Source organism: Ornithodoros turicata, unplaced genomic scaffold (assembly GCF_037126465.1).
Source record: "Ornithodoros turicata isolate Travis unplaced genomic scaffold, ASM3712646v1 Chromosome52, whole genome shotgun sequence".
In the NCBI taxonomy this organism is placed as follows: domain Eukaryota; kingdom Metazoa; phylum Arthropoda; class Arachnida; order Ixodida; family Argasidae; genus Ornithodoros; species Ornithodoros turicata.
In genome coordinates this window covers 964,119-979,570 of record NW_026999380.1, presented here as the reverse complement: position 1 = coordinate 979,570, position 15,452 = coordinate 964,119, and the positions used below count along the sequence as shown (strand labels likewise).

At 43.6% G+C, this 15,452-nt stretch overlaps 1 protein-coding gene across 3 annotated transcripts; it reads left to right on the top strand.

The window, feature by feature from the left end:
* Positions 1 to 3,108: 3,108 nt before the first annotated feature.
* LOC135374291 (uncharacterized) lies at positions 3,109 to 12,531 on the top strand. Of its 3 annotated transcripts, XM_064607276.1 has the most exons (11): positions 3,109 to 3,374; positions 5,708 to 5,781; positions 5,865 to 6,138; positions 6,756 to 6,896; positions 7,011 to 7,079; positions 7,319 to 7,448; positions 8,048 to 8,140; positions 8,228 to 8,284; positions 8,430 to 8,632; positions 8,872 to 9,031; positions 10,779 to 12,531. In XM_064607276.1, the coding sequence occupies exons 5-11, from the start codon at positions 7,068 to 7,070 to the stop codon at positions 10,910 to 10,912; spliced, it is 789 nt and encodes a 262-aa protein (XP_064463346.1). In that variant the 5' UTR covers positions 3,109 to 3,374; positions 5,708 to 5,781; positions 5,865 to 6,138; positions 6,756 to 6,896; positions 7,011 to 7,067; the 3' UTR covers positions 10,913 to 12,531. The 3 variants fall into 3 exon arrangements, with proteins under 3 accessions (XP_064463346.1, XP_064463347.1, XP_064463345.1); XM_064607277.1 differs by lacking the exons at positions 3,109 to 3,374; positions 5,708 to 5,781; positions 5,865 to 6,138; positions 6,756 to 6,896; positions 7,011 to 7,079 and having other exon boundaries at positions 7,262 to 7,448; positions 8,054 to 8,140; XM_064607275.1 differs by lacking the exons at positions 3,109 to 3,374; positions 5,708 to 5,781; positions 5,865 to 6,138; positions 6,756 to 6,896; positions 7,011 to 7,079 and having other exon boundaries at positions 7,262 to 7,448.
* Positions 12,532 to 15,452: the final 2,921 nt, after the last annotated feature.

Genomic DNA, 15,452 nt, shown 5'->3' with positions numbered 1-15,452 from the left:
ATCGGACTGCACGTCGCGAATGTTTGCAGGTATGAGTGATTACCGTGATGTTTTGATTACTATTAAATAGATGTTTCATTTTAGAAACTTAGGAGGAACTTGAAGAGAAACAGGATAAGAAGATTCCGAACGTACGGTGAAGAGGAAGGGGGTGTCGCGACCCGCATGGAAAACAGGAGTGTCATGTGTTATCTTCTCTAAGAAAATACAAGATGTGAGGTGGCCAACGAACGAAAGCTCCCTGTATTCCGTGAGTGCATCGCACAGTCAGGCATATGCCTTGTCAAGACACAGTGAGTGATCAGACTTATACTACGTAGTATGAACATGTAGAGATGTATTGATTATTTCTTTCTGCTCAGTGTATGCTTTTAGCAGAATAAACGGTATTTACTTGAGCAATATCTGCATTTCTACGCATTATTTTCAGTCATGCATTCAGTGGCCCCAGCTGCTAAGTGGCCGGATCCCGGACCACTGGATCAATTCCACTGGTTCCAGTTCAAGTGGGACCATCGTGAAGCTGGTTCCACTTTCAACTGGTCCCAGTCACTAAGTGGGACACACTCAAAGTGGGACCTGTCCAATAAACCACTTTGAAGTGGTCCCATTCTGAAGTGGTTTAACGAACTGGTCCCCCATGGGACCACTTGGCAAGTGGGACCAGAGTGGGACCATTACTAGGGTGGGACCAGAGTGGGACCATTACCAGAGTGGGACCAGTTCGTTAAACCATTTTGAAATGGTCCCATTCCAGATTTCTGCCTGGGGAAACATCCAATACCATGTCTAACCCTGATCTGTTGCCTTCCCTGAACGATGTGAGAGCAAATTACCACAATGAAGGAAATAAATCAGCAAAAGCCAATCTGAAAAGCAGCTTGCAGGGAGGGCAGTGCTGAAAGAATGTGAGAATCTACTACAGCAGAACTGAACCTTTCTTTTTGTTCAAATAAATAAAAGAAATCCTCTGCTCCAGACAGTTGTGGGGTCATACGCGCCCATTCTAAATTATTGCTGCTTTAGGCTTTCAGAACAACTCTCCCATGCTGATAGCCACTGAAATATGCAGTGCATTACAGTGCATGGGATTACATTTCAGAAATGTTGGTAGTACTGAAACTCCACTTCAAACTTGGATAATGTCAATATGATATGACGAGATCTACATTCGTATTCATGAAGCAAGTTTCTTGCGCTTTCTTCTGCTCTGTTTCTGCTCTACTGAAATTTGCCTGTTTGCAGCATTCGTCAACCTTAAAGGGACGGTCTCGTACACCCTGGCCTATCCACAAAGCGTACCATTCGATTCCTCATATCTGAAAACGTAATACTGTGAATTCGCTCGTCCAGAATCGTCACGATTATTAAATAAACGAATTAAGTTGATAAGAACAGCGCCAGCACATTGCAATTTCTGTTGGCAACAGCGATATCCGCTACGATGGCAGACCGCTTATTGGATGAACAAATCGTCTGCTCTCGCGCCTTCTTGCAGCGGTGAGAGCAGACGACTTCCAAAAGGTGCTCGAGGATCACGGCGACGGCAATAAATTTGCTGCATGTGGTCTGGTCAAACGAAAGACGCGTATTGTAAAATGTGGTCAAACGACAATGTCAATACGTCTCGCATCTTCATTTCGAGCGGCAGCTTACGTGGATGACTCCACCTAATAAAGGCAGTTGACGCTTATTTACTAACCTGTCTCGTATATCGTTCGGTATTTTGAGCACTTCTAGTTCGTCTTACCTGCGAAAAGAATATTCCGTATGGAAGTGGTGGAAACGTAACCCGGGTGTATAACAACCCTTTTGTCGACGACAATGTGACGAAAGTGCCCAGACAACCACTGACGTCCGATGGACATCCCGGATATGTCCAAACGTCTTTGTCCTCAACTGACATCCACAGGATGTCCTAGGGATAATTATTTGGGACAATACTAGGACAAAGTTTTGAGACATCCGTGGGATGTCCTCTGGCTATTTATTGTGGACGTGAAACAGATATTCCTTGAAACATATATATGAATGAAATAACACATCTAATGAAAAAATGCACATCGAAATATTGGCATATCGGCGTGGCCTTCCTGTAGTCGAGCGCTGTCTATGAGTACTATTTGGAATACTTGAGACACGTTCACAAATAAATATGTTACATGAGTAAATACAGGGTATTTCATCCAGCGATAAAAAATATAACTGGCGACGTACTCGCCGGAGGATTGTGGAATCTTCGGCAATTACCTTCTGGAAATTTTTGCCGCTATTTAGGAAGGTTTTGGACAATTTTTCATTGGGGGAAATTTATTTTTCCAATCGAACATTGAAAATTGCCAAGCGAACTTCACTTTTTTAACAGAAATATGAAGTCCTCTACGGGTAACCGCAGACCCAACAAAACATTATGCAGAGTATCGCAACAGAAATAGTTGAAAAAAAAATGTAAAAATGCCGCTTTTGTCGTGCCGGCTTGAGTATCGCAAAGAAACGTGCCCAGAAAATGCGGCGGGAGGAGGACGTTTTCCCGCCTCGTTTTACATTTATTTCCCCCGCTTTGACTTTGATTGTGGTGACGACCGTCTTATTACAAAGAAAACAAAACGGGTGAACGTGGGGACACTTCCTCCTTCTGCCGCCCCTTCCGTGCGCGCTTCTTAGCGATAATTAAGCAAGTGGGGCTAAAGCAGCACTTTCACTATTTTTTTTTTTTTTTTACTAAGAGAGAAACTGATGTTCCGAGGCTGGAACAACATAGAAGGGACAGATACAAACAAAGCCTCAAATTGCCTAAGAAATAAACGATTCTTCATTTTTTGACTACTTCTGTTGCTGTCCTGTGCATAATTTTTGTTGGATCTGCGGTTCTCGGTGCAGTACTTCATATTTCTGTAAAAAAAAGTGGGGTTCGCTTGTCAATTTTGAAAGTTAAGTGGAAAAAATATATTTTCCTCAATTAAAACTTTTCCAGAAAGTAATTGCCGAAAGTCGCACATTCCTCCGACGAGTACGTCGTCAGTTAGAATTTTTTATCACTTCACCAAACACGCTGTATATTTGGAACAGTTTCTTGAGTCTAGACAACGAAAAATTTCGCTCAGCCAACAAAGGGACCTCTGCTGAATAGCAGGAGTTCCCACATTTAGAAGTGGCGAATATTGCGCAGCGTTCGCACGGTGGTTTCGGTTTTCGTTTGCATGGCGACACCTCGCAAGAGAAGGCACTACACATCGTCATCGCTATCTCCGTCACGTGAACGCGTTGTTTTTGTGCAGTGAGGTACAACGGAGAGCGAGTGTATTTGAATCCGTGATATTTGCAGTGTTGTTTTCCATCATCCACCGCTCATTCCACAAAAAGGACAAGCCGTGGTGAGCATTTTGTGTGCATTTGCGCTTCGTTTGTGCATAAAACGCTCTTGAGTGACAATTCGGCCTGTCACAACGGAGTCATGCCTAAAGTAAAGGAGAAGCGTTATGCATACCTGAAGGCGTACAGGAAAGCAAATGAAGCATTTGCGGTTTATCTCGATCAGTGTGAGGAGCCATCAACATCTGTAAAACGTTCAAGTGAACAGGACAGTCCAAATTCTAGCGACAGTCAGGACGTAAATCAAGAACGTAGTTCCAGTCCGCCGGACAGTCCGAATTCTAGCGACAATGAGGACGAATATGAAGAGCGTACTGAAACGCGTCCGTCTGACAGTCCGAGTCCATTGGCATTCCGTGATGTCCGCGGCAGAGATTATCTGGCGAACGAACATGTGAACATGCCATTTAGCCATGGCAGCTCTGATGAAGTTAATGTACCAGTTATAGAAGCACAAACAGACGATGCTTCCCTACTTGCTCAAATCAGGCAGTGGGCTGTGAATCATAATATCACACACACGGCACTTACTGCCCTCCTGAAGACTCTGCGGACCCACCCTTCGTTTTCGGAATTTCCTAGTGATGCTCGTTCGTTGCTGAGCACGCCGCGAAACACCGCAGCACACATTAAACCAATGGGCAGTGGGAAATACTGTCACTTTGGCGTTGCGACAGGACTGCGCACACTTCTTTCCTGTGTGAGTGACGTGCCAATGGTGTTAAAGCTTGTGGTAAACATTGATGGGCTTCCCATCAGTAAAAGTTCAAAGCTCCAACTCTGGCCCATACAGTGTACTCTTAAAAGCTGGAATGACGGCGTATTTTTGGTTGGTGTGTACGCAGGAACTGAAAAACCTTCAGTGGTGAATGAGTATCTGGGTCCCTTTGTTACAGAAGCAAAGCATTTGTGTGATGAGGGCATAATCATCAGTGGGGAGCTCAGAATCGTCAAAATTGACAGCATCATATGCGATGCTCCAGCCCGTGCATTAGTATTGTCAACCAAAGGCCACAATGCACGATCTGCTTGCCCCAAATGCACTGTTGAGGGTGAATTCAAGATGAACAGAATGTGCTACCTTGATATGAATGCACCATTAAGAACAGATGCTAGTTTTAGGGAGCAGCACGACAGTGACCACCATAAGGGCAATTCCGTCCTAACTGAACTTGCCATAGATTGTATCAGTGACGTGCCGCTAGACTATATGCACTTAATCTGCCTAGGGGTAACGAAAAAACTCCTCCTCCTCTGGACCACTGGCCCTCGGTGCATAATTGGGTCAGCTGACAGGCATGCAATTTCGGAGTTGAACTTGTCCCTAATTGAACACATGCCGAAAGAGTTCAACAGAAAGCCAAGGTCTCTGGATGACATTGACCGCTGGAAAGCGACAGAATTCAGGCTAATGCTCTTGTACACAGGTCCAGTCATACTAAAAGGTCGCCTGCCTATAGATATGTATGTGAATTTCCTCACTCTGCACTCTGCAATATTTCTTCTCGCCAGCAAAGAATTTTGCAAACAGCACTGTTCATACGCAGAAACTCTGTTGCGTTTCTTCGTCGCCCGATTTGCTGAACTCTACGGCGAGCATCACGTAACATTCAATGTACATTGTTGCATACACCTTGCTAAGGACGTGGCGAAACATGGCAGTCTCGATACATTCAGTGCCTTCCCTTTCGAAAATAATATGAGGTTTCTGAAACGGCAGCTTCGGAAGCATGAAGCCCCACTGGAGCAACTGCTAAACAGATTTGCGGAAAGGCACGGCACAGTAGCGCAGAAAGACTTCATGACTGCGAGTCAGCTCTCTCAGCAGCACTTCAATGGACCACTGTTGGCTGGGTGTACAGGGCCACAATACAAAAACCTGAAACTCTGTGGCTACACTCTCAGCTTAAATGAAGGAAACAATTGCTGCACTGTGGACGGCCGCATTATTCTAATAGAAAATTTTGCGACTATGTGTTCAACGCGAGAGGTGTGCATTATAGGTCGTGAATTCTGCACGAAAGAGGACCTCTACGTTCAGCCATTTGAGTCGTCACGAATCGGCATTTATGTTGTGTCTAAGCTGTCCGGACTCAAATGTTGGCCGATAACTGGAGTGCGAAAAATGCTAAAACTGCCCTTTAGGGATCGCTATGCTGTTGTCCCCTTGCTACATTGACCACTCAATTCTTTGTGTGTGCTGTGTTATCTCTGTTACAAATGTAAAATTTCAGTGAGTTATAATGATGGCCTATAGCCAAACACGTGTCTCATGGGTTGTTGAACTGCATAACCAAAAGCTGCAATCCTGATTTTCATCCACTTCCACCTTCAGTTTCCTGCTTTCACATGTGTGTACCTCTGCTCGTCTGCTGCATCCTAGTCACCGATTGCTGTGCAGGCCCTGAGGTAATGTTAATAAACTGTACTTACTGATCTCTAGTTAACGGAAAGGAACAAAAGCCTTAACAGTATGCCTTCTGTCCCCACAGGCCATATAATGTCCTGAGGAGTTCCCCCACCACAGCGCACACACATAGAGCTCCCTCTCTACTGAGTGCACGACGGTTTATAGTTTTAACATGTTTGCCATCGCACACTTCTTAGCCAAGAATGAGATCGAAGTTGTCCCGGCATCTTGGGTCAGTGGAACCACTTGTAAGTGGCCTAGGGTTTCCACTGACAAAGCAAAGAGACTAATTTTGAAGTCATCGCCTCCTGAAGCAACTTGGGACGGATACAAGGTTCTCGTGCGTGGTATATACTGTAAGTTTTCCTGCTGCATATCATTCAGATTGTGCTGGATTTTCCTGCCCTGCTTTTGTGAAACCACTTCCTGATGCCTGCACAGCAGCTAAAATATTTGTTTTTCTAGAAGCTGTTTTTCATTGTGGTATGTTTCCTTGCAAGAAGTCACAATGCATATACAGATTGTAAAGATGACAAAGTCAGTCTGATCTTTTTTGCTCCCCTCGGATGTAGAAAATCATACCAGGTGCCTGATTTCACCAGTGTACAGGAAGATGGCAACTTGAGAAAATAGTTAACTGTAGATATTGTTGTGTTGCGGTGATGAAGCAATACTGTCTGCGTTTACTTGCTTGGATCATTGTTTGTTCTATATGCTCTGAGCTGGAAGTGTACAATTTTTACAAGTGTAAGATTAATTCGCTGACTAAATGTCCAATGCAAATTAAAGATTGAAGTTCAAAAACAGCAACAGTCAAATACAGCAGTAACCACAGCGTGTGGTGTTGGATGAAGAGAACTCTGTGTGCCGACCTGCTGACAAAGGAATAGAACCCACATTCCATAAGCCTGAAATACCACATGCAAATAATTATTTTCATACTGCTGAAGTGCTTATTGTTCACTTTCCTCAGCGACTTATGGCGATGCCCGTCGAAAGCTCAACGACCTACAGTACACGTCAGATGTCAACTCAGACTGCGATGCTGATCAAAGAACACGGAATCGTTTCCCACCGAAGCGCTACCTTGAAATGATTGGTGAGATCACACAAGGTAAGTGCACAAAGAGCGCATAGAAATGCTACTAGCTTTGCACCTGGGCATACTGTGCCACATCGGAATCTTATTTTATGACGGAAAGAGCACTGAAGCGTTCATGCCTTTCAGCTACTGAGGCTGCTGTGGAGGTGTCTGCATCACAGACAAACGAAGAAGGGCAGGAGCATGGGCCAAAGTGTAATGCATTTTTTCCCCCTGAACTATCTACGATATGGGTATATGTAAACATTGTTCAGCAGGACTGACACTGGCTACTAAGCTAGAGAACAGTACAGTTGTGCATTGTGCATGTTTGCAGGCTTTTTTGTGTTGATCTAGTTATAACATTTTTGTGATTCGATACTGTTTTGATTGCGTTAGTAGTAGACTTTGTGCATTTGATTACATTGATAGTTATTAAGATGTTGTGCTTACAGCAAAAAAAAAGAAAAGTACAACCATTACCGGAGGATTCAGATGAGGACGTGGACAGCCAGCTCGACATTCCTCCTGTGCCACCTAATTTTCCACATGCTGCTGCAGCAGCAGACCTCCAGGAATGTTCAGGTAAAAGCAAACATGTTGACTACTGCAGGGTGCTGCACATTTTTAGCACGGTCCAGAGTCCACGGCATGAACCCTATCACTGTCATCATTTTCGCAAGTTTTATAGGGATCACCTATGGTACCACCCAGCCTTATTGATGAGTCTCTCTTACCCTTTTCCAATGTGTATAGCTTTTCAGAGACATTTACTTTTTAACCATACTATGCTATCCACAGACTTCATGTGTTTTAAATCATCATGGTGTTTTAAATCAGTTAGTACGATTGAGTTTTCTTTTATAGCCTAGTCACCTTACTATTATTTTATTACGCTCCCCACCACAGTCTTGGGGAATTTTCTCCCGTTTCCTTGTGTGCTATACGGCTCGTTATCATCATCAGAAGGCATGTTAAGAGCCTTGCGTGCAGTTAACTAGGTGAGCTGTCATGAATCACATGCTGTATTGACAGTATAGTGTGAACGTTGTACGTAGTACAATAAATATGGATATGAGATTAAAGATTAAAATACGGGAAGCAACATGGCTTCAGTGCAAGTTATGGGCGTATCATGTAGCTCTGAGAGGTGTGGTTCAGACATATGCGGTAACGTTGTGTAGTTTCAGGTGTTTCAACAGAGGTTGCCAGAAATTCAGCACCCCAGAAGCGCTTTGAAAGTTCAGTGCAAAGGAGCTCCATTTCACGTTCACATAGTAAGCAGAGAGCTCAGTAGTTGGATAGCATGTACCACATGATTACCTTAAGGAAATTCTCTCAAGCTCATTCCTTTTGTTCTGCAGTGCACGAGGAGTCACAAAGTGAAAGGTACCAAGGGGTAGAAGCTGTGCTGAAAGAAGGTGGGTATTCTCTAGTTAACCACCATGTTATGCACAAAGCAATATACTACAAGTCATCGTAGTTATTGCATAACAGTGAACCCGTAGTGATCTTCCAATATTGGAATGTGTTTCACTGACCTTTTAAATGTTGATGTGCCAACAGATTATGGGAAGCAAGTATTGAGACTGCTTCAGATCATCAGACTAACCCAACAAGAACATGGTGAAGTCCTACAGGAGCTTACAAGGCAGCGGCTTAACTACGACGTGTCGGGATCATCACCTCTGGTGCCATTCCCATTTCCATCATCTGAAGCACTAGAAGAGTTCAACAGCTCACTGAACGAGGACCTAGAGACACAACTGGTGGGTAAATTTTCAGTGTCAAAGCGTTCCCGCATGGTACCACTCTTGTATACCCACTTACAGTTGAGATGAGTGTACATTCTCATTGCATTAACGCCACTCTTGTGGTGTGTGTCACTGGAGAGTTAGCAGTTACCCCAATTTAATGAGAAACTAGAGATTGGCAACTGTGTTGACAAATTTTCAGAGCCTTCATGCTAGATGTCACATAGTTGTTTGATGAAGCCTTTGTTTTTTAGGTCCAGGAGCTAGCTCAGTTGGGTGGAAATGATGTGAGAAGCACCACACGAAAAATACTGGAGTACCTCCTAACAGACAGTGCTGCGTCAGAATTCAGTTGGCTTGGACAGAAAGGAAAGAAGAAATTTGGACTACTCAAGCTTCCGCAAATTATTGTCCGTAAGTGGCATCATAACATTCTCAGCATTTATTGATCAACCAATGTTGGGACAAAGAAGTTTTGCTAGAGCTGCAAACTGCATTATGTTTTTGATGACAACCCAGGAAGTACGCGTAACCTCTATGCTGAACTGTCACACAGAAGGACAAAATTGGCGTCCGTTTCAAACTATGCCGGGACGCTGGAGCATGCTCTGTGATACGATTAATGCCTCACAACTGTCGCAGAGACTATATTTCCCTAACAGCAGGTATCACAGGATCGCCTGAACGTAGAAGCAATGATCAGATCAGTTGTTTCAAATCAATGCGCCAAATTTGCTATTCCATGTTACGCCCCGTGGTACGCAGTATAGCTAACATACACCTATACAGGGTGTCCCAGAAAGCCTGTCATTGAATTTTAATTAAAAAATAATACGGCACATAGAATCATGCCGTCAACTGCACTTGTTCTTACTATGTTTTTACCCCCTCTTCATGCGCATGTCATGTAGCCTAAGTTTAATTATGTAAATTTTTGCGAAGTGAACTCGGAAATTTAACCGGCCTCGGTGGCTCAGTCGGTAGCGTGTTCGCCTTCTGATCCCGAGATCGCGGGTTCGAACCCGGCCGAGGACACCAGCAACTTGGTGGCAGGGTACAAGTTGCTTAGACACGCCGTCTTCCGCGAGGGACGTTAAATACAGCGGTGCCGTGTGATGAGCTTTCATTCCACGTTAAAGAACCCTCAGGTGGGCAAAAGCAATCCACAGACCGACCCCTGTGGCGTCGCTCATGATCTCAGTTGTCTCACGACGTAAAACCCCAATTATAAAAAAAAGAACTCGGAAATCCGCCAACTAAACGGCACTTTTTTGCTCCGCCAATGTGAAGAGCGTACCGAATTTATGCTAAGTAATGATAATTGACAGGAGTATTGAGGAGCTATCGTATCGGAAAAAAATGCCGGAAATCATGCTCTACAGAGCTCGCAGAGGATAGCGCGCGACGAATTTTTCAGCGAAATCATTGTCAGCCCGACGAAAGGAGGTTGGAAACCCAGCCCACGCCGGCATGGTAGAAAGAGATAACACAGACATAGCTTATCGCGTTTGGCTTCAGCTGGGACCATACCTTCCCTCTCCCAATTTCAGGAACTGTCACTTTTTCTACTGTCACTCTGTGGGCCGGGTTTCCAACCTCCTTTCGTCAGAGTGACAGCGATTGCGCTCAGTAAGCCCTCGCGCGTTATACTCAAGTGCCCCGAGAAACATGATGTTCGGCTATTTTTCCCAATATGATAGATCCTGAATGTCACTGTCAATTACCATGAATTTGAGTAAATTTGGCACTCTCTTCATGTTGGTGGGGTAAAAAAGTGACATTTACTTTGCAAATTTCCGATTACATAATTTTACAACAACTAATAATTTTATAACGATTTACATAATTAAACTTAGGTTACATGACGTGCCCATCAGAAGGTGGCAAAAACCTAGTAAGAACAAATGCCGCTGACCGCATGATTCTTGGTGGCGTAGTTTTTTATTATAATTCAGTGGCACATTTTCTGGGACACCATGTATAGCACTATGCGAAAGCAGACTAAGTCCATCAGGCTATATCGAAAGATGCTTTTCACGACTCTCCGAGAAACACGAAAGGAAAAATCTGTCCAGTGAAGTAAATATCTTGAAAATTAATAGGTGCTATGTACAAGCCTGTTTCATTCTAAACACTGGATACTGTAACGACCATTTTACAGGCGGTGTCAGGGCGAACAGGAAACATTCTGCTGCAACTAAGGACGACGTGGAGAGCACCATAAAGTCATGGCTCCGACACGCAAAAGATCGTTTGAACAGTAAGGCAGCGGCTGGTCGAACTGACAACACGTGAGTTTCTTCATCCAAGCTGGGATGCACACTGCCACAAGGGGACCCAGGCCTCATCTGTGATAACTGTTTAAGTTGGGGGAGGCATGAACAGCACTCTCTAGGGTAGGGCTGACTCTGATAGGTCTGACTGAAACTCTGATGTTGTTGTGCCAGAATTTAGCTTCAGGAACATGCCCCCTCTGTGCCTCTGTCTAGTCTCTGCGTTCCCCTGATGTGTGTTTGTATGCATGCACCTAACGATAAGCAGCTATATCTATTCTTCAGTGTCCGCACTTTTAGCCTGGCTGTGAAAATGCTGCTGTAGTGTAGTTAGCGTAGATTTCATTGTCAGAAAAATGTTTTTGAAAATGTGGATTGCCCTAAGACACAAACTTTTTTAATACTGTTGCGCATTTTCGTCTGGCCTTGCAGCATCCTTCACTCCTTTCACCATGCATCATTATTTAACTTTTTAACTTTTTAGTTGCGACCATAATAACATATGATAATTTAATAATAAACATGAGTCGAGTAGCTTGTAAATGGTGCGATGGACAACGTAACGTTTCTGTGATATGTTTATTTCAATTTCATGTGATATTTTTCCTGGTGAAAACGTAGCCTGTTAAACATAAGACTGTACCATGTGACATCTGTGTAGGTCAAAACACTGCAGTGGCAGTGCTACTAAGTGTATGCTAAAAAACGAGTAGTCCTCTCTACCGTGGAGCACAGAAACCACCACGTACAACTTAGGACAGATGTTTACGAAACGTGGCTATGGCGTACTTCTTCATTAGAGTGCCCCCCCCCCCCAGTTGCAAATGGGAGTGGATCCCTTTACAGACATAGGCATGCGATTGTGTAACTGGCATGTTTCTGTCAGCACGTATTCTCCCGTTCGCTGCAAACCTTTAGCTGAGATGAAGAAATATGCTAGTGCCACGTTCTGTAAGCCTTCCTCTCAAGCTGTACTGCTGTGTTTCGCAACTTTTGATTTCTAGCAGGGATAACACATGCCATATTAAGCCGTTTTCGGAGTACTTGAAATAGTCGTTTGCCTAGGCGCTTTATAACTTTGTGCATAAGTACTGGAGATAACAATTTAAAACTAACAAGTTCATTCTGCGTAAAATGAATGAGAAGGTACAGGGGAGTTGTTCGTACAACTCTGAGCAAACTGTAGAAGGTTTCTTTCATGCAAAGTACTCTGACTGTTCGCTAAATCCTTGGTACCTGAACACCGTGTCCGTGTGCTGGGTTGGAATTTCATACCTTTAGAGACTGCAGCTGTTGTGTGGAAGGAACTTTCAGTATTGCACCTCATGGACAAAACAGTGTGTGATCACAGTAACTTGTTAGTGTTTGTTCTGTATTACCTATTATATCTTTACCATTTTATCAACTTGCAACCTTGTATACCTCTCTTTACTACTCCTATTTGCGTGCAGCTAGTATTACTGCACATGTTTGTGAGTATTGCCTGCCAATGTAGCTGCAGTGCTACAGTTAAAGCCATATTTTGTCATGCGTTTGAAGTGTGTCTATAATAGAATTTTATGCTATACAGGGTGTTTCAGTTAGATCCCCGAGCTAAATAATTCCCGAGCGGGAGCACCAATCGAAGAACTTCCTTTTTTACAAGTACAAGTAAGTCTGTCTGATACCACCTACAAGCTGATCACCATGTGAATGAGTGGGAGGCGTTCATTATTTATATAAAAAATCAAATGAGTTTCGTGAAAGAACATAACTTCTAAAGGAGTGCGCCGTCGGTGTTGACATGGGTACTACCCCTTTTTGGGACCTTCAGTGGACACCTTTTAGAGAAAAATCAACCACTGAAGCGTGTTATTGGTTGCATAATTAATTGATTTTGGTTTACATATATTTGTCGCGGCTGCTCGCGGCAAAGCGCAAAATGACTGCACTTTTTGCACTTCGCCTTGACAAGCCGCGACAAATATATGTAAAGCGAAACCAATTAATTAGTGCAACAAATGACTCGCTTCAGTGGCAGATTTTTCACTAAAAGGTGTCCACTGAAGGCCCCAAAAAGGGGTAGTACCCATGTCAACCGCGACGGCGCACTCCTTTAGAAGTTATGTTCTTTCACGAAACTCATTTGAATTGTATTTAAATAATGAACGCCTTCCACTCATTCACATGGTGATCAGCATGTAGGTGGTATCAGACAGATACTTGAAAAAAAATTATTCGATTGGTGCAGCCGTTCGCGAATTTTTTAGGGAATTTAAATGAAACATCCGGTATACTTGTACTGTGAAGTTCTTACGTGTTTCTCTGGAAATTCTGTAGTGTGACAGAAACTGTGATATGTACCGGACCCCACACTAGTGGTGAATACTACTGAGCTATTTACAACAAAGACAGCTACAACTTCAGCTGTGTTTTGTATAAGTTTATTTTATGCTTCATTTTTCCTGCCACTGTCACTTAATTGTGTACTAGTGTTGCTCCAACTCTCATTCTTGTGATATCAACATGAGCTACGCATACTGGTGTAGGCTATTTTTTTGGCCAGTGGTATTGCTTTTGGGTGTCGTGCGCCCCTTTTTACACTGTAACGGTTCTTGCGTCTATCAAATAAAGGTTCTATTCACAATTGAACGGGTGTAGAACACTGCTACAGTTCGTGCACAGTGGAAGTGCAGTGAAGCACGCATAAGGAAGGGGTGGGGGGCTGGGTGGTAACGTCCCGTAAGGCGTCCCTAAAATGTCTCTCTGGATGTCCACAGGATTGCCAAAACCATGTCTCAAGATGTTGCATTGGCAGTCTTATGGACGTCCAAATTACGTCAGTAAGACCAATTTTGGACGTCTACTGGACATCAGGTTGTCATTGAGCGACATCCTGTGGATGTCCACAGGATGTCTAGTGGTTCACTGGGTGGATATAGAAAAGCACCTGCTGGGAGTCACACACTCGAAACATCTTCAACAAAAGGTCGGATTGTCACACGTGCGTGCGTGTACTCCGCACGTTTCGTTCACGATGCATATGAGGTAAGAGACGTTCTGCGGGCACGATATGTATGGGACGGCGCCGGACGCAGCTCGAACTAAAAGATGTCGGCCGTCACGCAGTCAACTGCTAGCGGCAACGGTGTCCAAAGAACTGGATACGCGCAGTATTGAAATGTAGGTATTACTTTGTTGATAATAGCCAAAAGTGATGTGTACAGAAATTGTCGGCACCGCACGCAACGGCAGTCCCGCGTACCTCGGAAGGAAGTGCTTGATCCAGCAGGCTACGAGTTTGTTTTGCATATAGCCTCTCTAAGGTATTATCCCTACCGGAGCAGTATATCGCCAAACTATGCTCAATAATGTTGTCTTGTACCCCTTCAGTAGCTGACACTAACTGATGAGAGTGGCACTCCTTCCTGTGCCAGAATCAACACCTATTAATGGGTCACAAATATAACAACTCCAATTCGCAGGCTTCACAGCTCTATTTAATTTTTCCCTGCACATTGCTGATGTGAGAAAAGTATTGCATAATATAATTATGTAAGTTATATCCACAAATCAGTGTTGTGATTATATGATGTTCAAGCAGCAAAAGACAAGACAACCTTGTTGACAGGACAGGACGACAGGTTGCTCAGAGCTTGCTGCTTGAACATCATTATGACTACCCGATACCAACAACCCAATTTTAACACAATTGGTCAGTCCTGTGGACGTACATTACAATAAGGGACAATAAAAGATGACTACATAAACACTCAACTTCCGCAAACTTTACATTCAACGTGCTGGACATCTTAGTCTGCAACCCCTGACACAAATCAAAAGTCTGAGCCAGTATGGGCTCATGAACACACCGGTGTAACATGAGCAACAATAAGCCAGACGACATGTAAACATGTTGCAAACCGCTGTTCCATCTTACAAATTTGTCATGTACGTCTAGGTATTTTTGATATTTTTTAAACATTTCCAAATCTTTTATATTCAACGTGCTGGACATCTTAGTGTGCAACCCCTGACACAATCAAAATCTGAGCCAGTATGGGCTCATGAACACACCGGTGTAACATGAGCAACAATAAGCCAGACGACATGTAAACATGTTGCAAACCGCTGTTCCATCTTACAAATTTGTGATGTACGTCTAGGTATTTTTGATATTCTTGAAAGTTTTTAAACATTTCCAAATCTTTTATATTCAACGTGCTGGACATCTTAGTGTGCGACCCCTGACACAATCAAAATCTGAGCCAGTATGGGCTCATGAACACACCGGTGTAACATGAGCAACAATAAGCCAGACGACATGTAAACATGTTGCAAACCGCTGTTCCATCTTACAAATTTGTCATGGACATGCTAGGTATTTTTGATCTTTTGAAAGTTTTTAAACATTTCCAAATCTTTTATATTCAACGTGCTGGACATCTTAGTGTGCGACCCCTGACACAATCAAAATCTGAGCCAGTATGGGCTCATGAACACACCGGTGTAACATGAGCAACAATAAGCCAGACGACATGTAAACATGTTGCAAACCGCTGTTCCATCTTACAAATTTGTGA

What these genes read in the sequence shown, in the direction of transcription:
- LOC135374291 (XM_064607275.1), top strand. Translation starts at nt 7,304, where the DNA reads ATGTTGTGCTTACAGCAAAAAAAAAGAAAAGTACAACCATTACCGGAG. An exon ending in AGACCTCCAGGAATGTTCAG is followed by an intron (nt 7,449 to 8,047) that starts GTAAAAGCAAAC and finishes AACGTTGTGTAG; the next exon opens with TTTCAGGTGTTTCAACAGAG. An exon ending in GCTTCCGCAAATTATTGTCC is followed by an intron (nt 9,032 to 10,778) that starts GTAAGTGGCATC and finishes ACCATTTTACAG; the next exon opens with GCGGTGTCAGGGCGAACAGG.